The sequence below is a fragment of the Anas acuta genome, chromosome 19 (assembly GCF_963932015.1).
Source record: "Anas acuta chromosome 19, bAnaAcu1.1, whole genome shotgun sequence".
Taxonomy (NCBI): Eukaryota; Metazoa; Chordata; class Aves; order Anseriformes; family Anatidae; genus Anas; species Anas acuta.
This window is the reverse complement of record NC_088997.1, coordinates 3926833-3935967: the sequence shown is the minus strand read 5'-3', so window position 1 is coordinate 3935967 and position 9135 is coordinate 3926833. Positions and strand designations below refer to the sequence as shown.

General features: G+C 54.5%; 1 protein-coding gene across 2 annotated transcripts; it reads left to right on the top strand.

The window, feature by feature from the left end:
- Window positions 1–256: 256 nt before the first annotated feature.
- On the top strand, window positions 257–7528 carry NLE1 (notchless homolog 1). Of its 2 annotated transcripts, XM_068655684.1 has the most exons (13): window positions 257–347; window positions 542–685; window positions 760–977; window positions 1059–1138; window positions 1402–1478; window positions 2843–2940; window positions 4104–4296; window positions 4444–4579; window positions 4938–4984; window positions 5135–5337; window positions 6275–6434; window positions 6524–6594; window positions 7079–7528. In XM_068655684.1, the coding sequence occupies exons 1-13, from the start codon at window positions 342–344 to the stop codon at window positions 7089–7091; spliced, it is 1446 nt and encodes a 481-aa protein (XP_068511785.1). In that variant the 5' UTR covers window positions 257–341; the 3' UTR covers window positions 7092–7528. The 2 variants fall into 2 exon arrangements, with proteins under 2 accessions (XP_068511785.1, XP_068511786.1); XM_068655685.1 differs by lacking the exons at window positions 257–347; window positions 542–685; window positions 760–977; ... (1 more) ...; window positions 1402–1478; window positions 2843–2940 and adding an exon at window positions 3176–3200.
- The last annotated feature ends 1607 nt before the right edge of the window (window positions 7529–9135 follow it).

Genomic DNA, 9135 nt, shown 5'->3' with positions numbered 1-9135 from the left:
CGGATAAAACACTCCAGTCTGCAGCCCAGCCCTCCTACTAACACGGGCAAGGCACAGGCTGCGGAATTACCTTATTTTTGTACACGACAATGTAACAATCTAGGAGCCTCCTTATGCTTTTACAGCGTTACGTGTGAGAAAGGTATTAAAAAAACATCTCGGTGGCCACTACCGGGAAAGCCATGACCGGCGGGGACCGAGTCCGTGCTCAGGGGGGTCTCGAACCCGCGTTTCCCCGAGCCCCCGCCGGCCGCCGGGGGGCAGCAGCGCCGCGCCCGGCTCCCCCCGGTCCCGCCCCGGCGGCGCGGCCGCTTCCGGCGCACGCGGGCAGCAGCGCGCACATGGCGGTGAGGGGGGCACCGGGGGGGGACGGGGCGCTCCGGGACCCCCTGGCTGCCCTGGGGGTCCCCCGTAGGGCCCCGTCCCTCGGTGGGGTGCTCGCTAAGGGGGGCCGCTGCCGGCCCGGCGCGGGGGGTCTGGGCCCCGCCGTGCCCCCAGGCTGTGCTGCCGGGGTCCCGGCGCTGAGCCCGCTGTCCCGCAGGGCGCGGCGCCTCCCGAGGACGTGGAGCGGCTCCTGATCCAGTTCCGCGATGAATCCGGGGAGCCCCTGGGGTCCCCCTTCGATGTCCCGCTCCGCATCACGCCGGGAGAGCTGCAGCTGGTGTGCAACGCGCTGCTGCAGGAGGTGAGGCCGGGGGGCACGAGGCGTCCCGGCACCCGGGCTGCCCCGCGCTATCGCTCCTGCCCCTTCTCTTGCAGGACGAACCGGTGCCCTTGGCCTTCTTCTTCCGCGATGCCGAGATCGTGGTGTCGCTGGAGAAGACCTTGGCGGGGCAGGCGGTGGAGACAGAGAAGGTGCTGGACATCGTCTACCAGCCGCAGGCGGTGTTCAGGGTGCGGGCAGTGACCCGCTGCACCAGCTCCCTGGAGGGGCACACCGAGGCTGTCATCTCTGTCGCCTTCAGCCCCACGGGAAAGTACGAGGGGCTGGGTGCCGGCGGGGGGCTCGGGGCAAGGCAGGGTCACCGTGCTGAGCCTGGCTCTTTCTCCTGTCGCAGGTACCTGGCGAGTGGCTCTGGAGACACCACGGTCCGCTTCTGGGACCTCAGCACGGAGACGCCGCAGTTCACAGCCAAAGGTGGGTGTGGGGTGTGCCAGGGGGCGGCTCCTGAAGGCCCGCAGGGATCCTTCCCCCTGCCCAGGGGGACACAGAGCAGCCCTTGGGTGCTGTGCCAGCCACGTGGCACCTTCCCTTGGAGGAGAGTTGCTCTGTTCCATTACTGAAGTGAAGAAGGGATGAGGAACATGCAGGATGCTCTTTCTCTTGTCCTGGGGGTGCTGCATGCTGGGGCCAGGTCGGTGCAGCTCTCCGCTCACTCTTGCTCACGCTTTCTCTGCCAGGTCACCGGCACTGGGTGCTCAGCATCGCCTGGTCTCCTGACGGCAAGAAGTTGGCCTCGGGCTGCAAGAACAGCCAGGTGGGTGCTGGCTCCGTGGTCCCGTGGTGCCCCAGCAGCTGGGCTGGGGGGGAATCTGGGGGAGTGCAGAGTGGCCTTGCCCAGGAGACCCTGCGCAGCTCTGGTCTGAAGCAAAACGCAACCTGCAAAGTGGGTGCCAGGGGCTTTAGGGGCGAAGACTTGTTTTCTTTGGCAGCTCGGGCAAGGCAAGTGTCCAGTCATTCGGAGCAGGATTTCCTGTGCCCTGAAAGAGCTCTGCGTGCGGATGCTTCATAGTGGCTGCGAGTAGTGGCTCCGAGCTGGCCTGTGCCTCAGCTGTGCCAGGCAGGGCTTTGTTTCTGTTGCAGCAGTCTCGCCGCCGAGCCCTGCTGTCTCGTGGCAGATGCTTTTGCCTCTGTACAGGAAAGAGTCCAGGATTTGGACATGGCCCTTGGCAGACGGCTCCATCACGAGGGAGGTGTCTGGAGCAAGCAGGGTGTTGCGCGGCCAAACCAGGGTTGCTGTTTGCATGACCCAGACATGCAGTGGCAGCCTGTTTCGCTGCTCCCGCTGAGAGACAGACAAATTCCCTCTTACAGGAATGCAAAGGGGGCCCTTCCCCAGCTGTGGGGCAAAAAACATGTGCCTAAGCAGCTTCCAGAAATGCCTGGGGAAGCAGGGGCTCTTGGGTGCAATTACAAGCGAGTCAGTTACTTGGGGTGCAGCGGGACCTTCGCTTGCTCTGACCTTCGGACAGTCTGGGAGCACAGAGAGCGGCTGCAGAGCTGCCAAGCGGCGCTGTCCTGGGCTCACTGTCTGTGCAGCTGCTCTGGAAGGCCACTGTGACACGAGCCCAAGGAAACAGGCAGGTTCTGGCTTCAGTTTAACCCAGGGAGCTGCTCGTTCTCTGTTTTTCCCAGGTTCTTAAGTAGCAGATGACTAATGCCTTGGCTCTTTGGATGAGCATTTATATAGAGAGGGAAAAAACAACAGAAAACTAGCATGTGTCCCGCCCACAGAATCCGATAATAAGTAGCATTTAGCACTCTCTGGCTTTCATCATGCTCTGTAAACATTCACCAACTCTCTGGCGCAGAATGTCAAAGGCTCAGGCTGGCTTTCTGGAGACCTGGATTGCTTTTGGGTTGAGGCAGATATTTTTGTAACAGCAGCATCTAAAGCAGAGAGAAGGGCGATCGGGTCTCATGCACTGAGACATCAGCTGATTGCTGCTGGGATCTGCAAAGGCATCCAGTCCTGCTCTCTTCCCGTTCTGCTATGTGTGCCAACGTAAATCGCAGCCCCACAAGACTGGGGACACCTATCCTTTCTAAATGGAGCCTCGACATTCCTGGGATTCACATGATGTGTGGCCTGACACGACCCTCTTGCTTTCTCTCGGGCAGATATTTCTCTGGGACCCAGCCACCGGCAATCAGATCGGCCGGGTTCTCGCTGGCCACTCCAAATGGATCACGTGCCTGTGCTGGGAGCCGCTCCACATGTAAGTGAGGGGCCAGCCCAGCCCTTCTGCCCCGTTACTTTTAAGGAAAAGACCAGCTTGACCTGAAGGGCATTCCTCCTGTTTGCCTTTCTCCTGTTATGGTGCACAGAGGGAGCGTGTGCAGCAGAACGTCCTGTGAGGTGGGGCAGGAAAAAGGCATCCAGCTCAGGAGTCACAGCCGCTGCTCGCAGTCCCTGTGAGGGTGCAGGGGAAGCTGCTGCTGGGCTGTGTCTCTGCTCCCCTCACCCCGTATAAACGAGGTACCTGCCAATGGAAAGGGCTTGATGTTTTCAGTGCTGGACAAGCTGCTCAGTGTGCTGAGATGGGAGCAGGAAAACCTACGAGCGTGTAGTCTGAGTTCAGCCTGTGCAGAGCACTCCTGTTCTGCCCTCCTGCATCCTGATTGCCTCTGTTTGTTTATCTTGAGGGCTGATTAACTCTGCAATCTCCTTATCCCTTGGATCGGCTAAAGCTCTGTCTGGGAGGGGTGGGTGAGGGGGGACAGTTATAGCCAATAATCCAAGCCATTATAGAAATAAAGAAGGAAAAAAAGGGTCCCTTCAGAGCAGAGCCCTGCAAATTGAATTTGCTGGTAGGAAACTCCAGCAAACAATTAATTGGATTTGCAAAAACTGATTATAAAGGAGGATCAGGAAATGGAGAGCTGGGAGACAACCCTGCCAGAGCTCGACTTCCCCGTCTCCAGCCAGCTGCACAAGAGGAAGGGCTGTGTTCTTCCTCACCCCAGCACTGCCCTCATGCCGTCGATGTGGCCAGTGGTGCTGTCAGTTGTTACTAAATCTCCTGACTGCTTGGCTTAGCGTTGTGCTGCTTGGTTTTGCTTTTTCTTTGAAGATGGTTTGCTGTCAACAGACAGCTAAAGGGAGACAAAAGGGAAACTCCTGAGAGCAGCAATGCAGCAGGAGGCAGCGAGCATCCTTTTCAGCCCAAGAGTTGGTTTGGAGGGATGCATCTGTCTGCTGGTCCCCTGCCTGTGGGATCTGGTTCTTTGTAGTTGCCTCTGCCTGGCCTCTCTCGGTTGTTAAGCCAAAAGAGAACGTTGTATTTTAGAAACTTCTGGGCTCTTAAATCCTCTGAGGCTGACGGAGTAAGATCTTAGCTGTGCCTGCAGTGCATGTGGATTTGACGGTCTTCTTTCCCAGAAACCCGGAGTGCCGCTACCTGGCAAGTGCCTCCAAGGATGGCAGCGTCCGCATCTGGGACACGTTGATGGGCAGGTGTGACAAAATCCTGACGGGCCACACGCAGTCGGTGACGTGCGTGAAGTGGGGTGGCGATGGCTTGCTCTACTCCTCCTCCCAGGACAGAACCATCAAAGTCTGGAGGAGCCAGGATGTAAGTGGGGCAGGCAGCCCTGTGGCCTGCTGACCAAGGGGGCTGCACGTGGCATTGGAGCTTTGTCCGCTCCTCCTGGCGTGGGTTGAAGTGCTGTCTGGTTCTGTGCTGCCCATCCCTCTCTTAAGCGTGTGGTTTTGTTTCCAGGGTGTCCTCTGCCGCACCTTGCAGGGCCACGCTCACTGGGTGAACACCATGGCCCTTAGCACCGACTACGTTCTCCGCACTGGCGCCTTCGAACCTGCTGAAGCCACCATCAACCCACAGGATGTGAACGGCTCCTGTAAGTGCAGCGCTGCGTTGTAGGGTGGAGGAGGCAGCAAGACCTCTTAATGCTGCCAGGAGCTGAAGCAGTCTTCAGAGCTGGGAGCAGACTCTGTGCTGGTGTCGGTCATGCTGACAGCTGTGATACTCCTTGTGCATGCGCAGAGTTGAGCAGTCTGGGGCATGAGACTACCTTGAGTTCAGAGGCTTCAGCTCCCAGTGTGGTTCCTGGCAAAGAGGAAGAGGTTGAACAGTCACAAATGTGTTTGCTTGGCCCACAAGAGTCAGGACTGGAATTGGCATCATAGGATTATAATGTTGCTTTTCTCCCCACAGTTCCAAGTCTTTCTTCTTAGCCCTCTCCCTTTCTCTTCTAGTGGCAGAACTGAAGGAAAAGGCACGGCAGAGGTATGAAAAAGTCAGGGTAAGTCCCATTGCAAAGTTTGCCCTTGCCATGGTTTGTAACACTAGTACTGGTGGAAGCAGTAAACGCACACAGTTGGGTGTTGGGTGTGTTTCCAGGCTGTTCACACCTAGCTCTGATGAGAATTGGGTTCTGTCATCCCTTTCTCAGGGCTCAGGACCAGAAAGGCTCGTCTCAGGATCAGATGATTTCACGCTGTTTCTTTGGAAGCCAGCAGAAGACAAGAAGCCACTGGAGAGAATGACAGGCCACCAGGCACTGATTAACCAAGTCCTGTTCTCGCCAGACACGCGGATAATAGCTAGTGCTTCCTTTGACAAGTCGATAAAGCTCTGGGATGGCAGGACAGGAAAGTGAGTTTCTTCTGTCCTCTCACGGAGGTGGTGTTTGTGTTGGGTCTGCGTGTGATGTGCAGGTTACGCAGAGATGGGCAGTGCCCCAGTGCCACCGTCAGCAGCTCCCTGCTGTGTTCAGCATCTCTGTAGCCTTAGCTCACTCACAGAAATTCTGCTCCTGTTTCTTTGCCCTTGGGAAGTCCCTTGTTGGGCTCCTCATGTGCTGTAAGGTCTGTGCTTAGTTGAGTGCGTGGGATTCTGCTGTTACCCAGCCACAGTGCTGCCTGGCACCTGTGTGGCACACGCTGTCTGCTGCAGGACAGGTTCTCTGGGGCAGGCACGGCTGCGGTGGGGTGGGATGTTCCACTCGGCTGCTCTCCTGAAGATGTGTGCATTGCACGCTGCAGACTGACCCAGTTTAAACAGTGCCCATGCCAGGGAACAGCTTGTTCTGGATGATGCAAATTCTTGTAGTTACAAGTGGTGCTGTTGGTGTTTGGATGTCCCTGTAATCTAGCTTTTAACCTTCTAGAGTGTTGGTGAGCTCCGTGGGGCAGCAGTCCTTCCCTTATTCTCCTTCGTACTGATGAGCTCTGACTTCATGTCAGTAGTTTTAATGGTCTTTCTACATCCAGGCATGTTTCTGCTCAGCTAGAGAGGAAGGAGTTACCTTTACAGTGATGCTGCAGAGTTGCCTGCTGGGTAAGGGTTTCTTGGAGGAGTTGAGATGAAGGGCCTGTCCTCAAGAAGGCTCTGAGCCTGTCTGGGAGGAGTTCTAGACAGATTGAATTGACTTTATACAATTGACTGCCCTACATGTGCCGAGTGTGAGATGGATTGAGTGTTCTGGGCTCCAAAGCACTTGCTTGCAATCAGCGTAGAAGCATGAAGACAAGGCAAGGGCAGGTTTGAAACAAATCTGTTTCAATTTTTGGTCATGTCTCCTCTGCCCCAGGTACCTGACAGCACTGAGGGGACACGTCTCGGCCGTGTATCAGATCGCCTGGTCAGCTGACAGCCGCTTGCTGGTGAGCGGGAGCAGTGACAGCACACTGAAGGTTTGGGATGCTGAGACAAAGAAACTGGCCATTGATCTTCCCGGCCATGCGGACGAGGTGAGTGGTCAAGCCGAGGTGCTTGAGAGGGGTAGGAATGCTGACTCTGCCAGGGACAGCAGAATTAACTGGGACTTTCCTTGTGCTAGGTGTTTGCAACAGACTGGAGCCCAGATGGACAAAGGGTAGCAAGCGGAGGGAAGGATAAGTGTTTGCGGATGTAAGTAACCTGTGGTCCGTCCGTTGAGGAAGTCACAGCCACTCCACATCTGCAGTTCCGTTGCAGAGACCTGCACGGTTAGGGCGTGCTCTCTCCTTGCTGAGAGTACAGCACAGGCCATGTCCCAGCTCAGACCTGACCTGCCTCAGAGCAGGGACTGCTGCTGTCCCCTGGGAGATGACTAGAAAGCAGAGTCCCTCCAACTGAGCCGTCAGTGGTGAAACTTGACTCAGATGTTTTGGCTCCCGTAGGGGGCTGGAGGGGGGGAAAGGAGCAGTTGTACCAATCGGTCAGAGCCTTCCTTTCTCACCTTGCTCTGTCTCCCAATTATGCAGACAGACAAATTCCTGTGAGCTGATTGCCATTTGAGCACAGCTGACGAATGAACCGGGTCTCAAGGTCCTTGCGGTGCCGCTCTCGCACTAGGCCATGCAGCAGCACTGGTGCCAGACCGCAGAGACTCAGCAGCTCTTTCTGTCCACAGATGGCGTAGATAGGAGCAGCGACATGAAGCCACCAGTCTGGTCCTAAGCTGCCCTGCCCGTTGGCTCGATCCGTCTGGGAGATCGGCAAGGTGATGGACAGCAGAGGCTGACCTGAGCACGTCTCCTTGTTCCTGTTACCTGCTGTCTCTCATGGACTCTTTCCTTATATTTATTTAAGGAAATTTTAATTCCAGTTCTTATTAAGAGCTGTGCTTTGCGGGATGATTTCCTCTGAACATTACAGGAGGGATATCTCATCTGTCTCCATCTCAGCGTTCTTTTTATTGAAATTTCAGCCTTACAGTGTTCTGCCCCTTTGGAAGGTAAAAGCAAAGAGGGAGAGGAAGGGGGAAATACAGCACATCATTATGTTGCAGAATTGTGCTCGGCTGCGTGCCTGGGACAAAGATCTGCTGAGAATAAAATCTTGGGGGTTCCTCGTTATTCCAGTAAGGTTTTGGCTTTCCATTCAGCCTACATGCCCATGAACTGTGCCAACCATTATCTGTCAGTGATCCTTCTCGTCGACAACAGCAAACTATTTGTTCATCCATTCAGGCCTGGGTGCAACAGGCATGGACTGCAAACTACTGCTAGAGCTGTGCTGAGTTTTCAGGTCTCAGTGGCTCTTTGAAATGAGAAAATGAGGCATCTGTGCCTCTGAACAAGGTGCTCATTTCCCATCCACTTCTAGGGAGGAAATAAGGAAGGGATGGAGAGGGGGAAGGATGGAGCCAGAGGCATTCTGGTTGTTGAATGGCCCTTGCCCTGGATACGTGCTGACAGCAGGGCTGGGGCTGTCACAGTAAATGGCAAAACTTCTATTGCACAGAGTTGGCTCCTTCTGGAATTTCTCAAGTGTGTTTACGTGCCCAGTGGGTGAGAGGGATTCACTGTCAGTTTTATATATTTGTAAGCTTGCTTACGAGCCTTTTTATAAGTCACTTTGGGCTTCCAGCAATTGTGAGGCAAATAGATCTGGATTTAAGTTTTTATTTCCAGGATGGTTATAAAACAGTGAAAATCAGGGGGTGATTAATAAGGAGTAGAGAATATATTGTCAGATTTTAATTGCAGCAAATTAGCATGAAGACCAAGACATTCTGCATAGCCCTCATACTGTGGTTGTTCCTCAGTGATTACCGCCACTCAGAACAGAGTTCCCAGTTGCAGAAGATGCATTTTAGGCTTTTATTCCTGCTGGCAGGATTGCTTTGGAGAATTAAGAGGGGATGGTGCAGTCATGACTGTTTGCTTGTCTGCAAGTGTTCAGATGAGCAAAGCACTGGAACAAAGTGTTACATCTGTAGTACAACTGAGAACACAAACTGGTTCCTTTTGTTGTTAGTGTCTTTCTCAGCCAGGCAAATCAGCGGGCTCTATCTTCATGGGATCTTTTGAGAAGGACTCAATATCCTGTACCTGCTTTCTCATTCATATGCTTCCTCTAGCTGGTTCTTGCTGGCACTGAAGGCCATGTTGTGTCCATCTGCATAAACAAAGCCTTTCGTAATTTGCTAAGGTAAACGTTAGGGCAGAGGATGATTTAAAACTGTAGCTGATAATTCTGTCCTCTCCAGACTGCCATGCCCTTGGGAAGGAGAGGAGTGTGCATGCAGCTGGCAGAGCTCCGGTCACAGCTGAAAAATCTTTGTTGTGCAGTTTTTTAGGGGAAACAACCCATCTTCTGGAGTTCAGCTCTGTCTTTGTCCTGTGGTTTGACTTGCTGCAAGCAGGAGCCTCTGCAGCTCCTGGTAGCGTGTGACTCTTTCTGTGGGCTGCACAGGGTCGCTGTGCCCCACTGATCTGTGACGCATTTTGTGTTGGAAGTGGTGATTTTTCCAAAATGGGAGAAGTGATCCTGCAGGTACTGGCTTGGCTGTGTTTGTGTACCTAAATACCAATTCCTTGTCCACTGATTTCCAACACAAAGCCACTGCTGTGCCTTCTGGCCATGCTCCTGACCTAGGTTAGCTCCTGCCATACCTTCAGACTCTTACTTCTGTAATATTAGGCGCAGAGCAGAGCCTGATTAAAACCCACTTTGTGCTGGGGC

What these genes read in the sequence shown, in the direction of transcription:
- NLE1 (XM_068655684.1), top strand. An exon ending in CGGGCTGCAAGAACAGCCAG is followed by an intron (nt 1,479 to 2,842) that starts GTGGGTGCTGGC and finishes TCTCTCGGGCAG; the next exon opens with ATATTTCTCTGGGACCCAGC. An exon ending in TGCTGGGAGCCGCTCCACAT is followed by an intron (nt 2,941 to 4,103) that starts GTAAGTGAGGGG and finishes CTTCTTTCCCAG; the next exon opens with AAACCCGGAGTGCCGCTACC.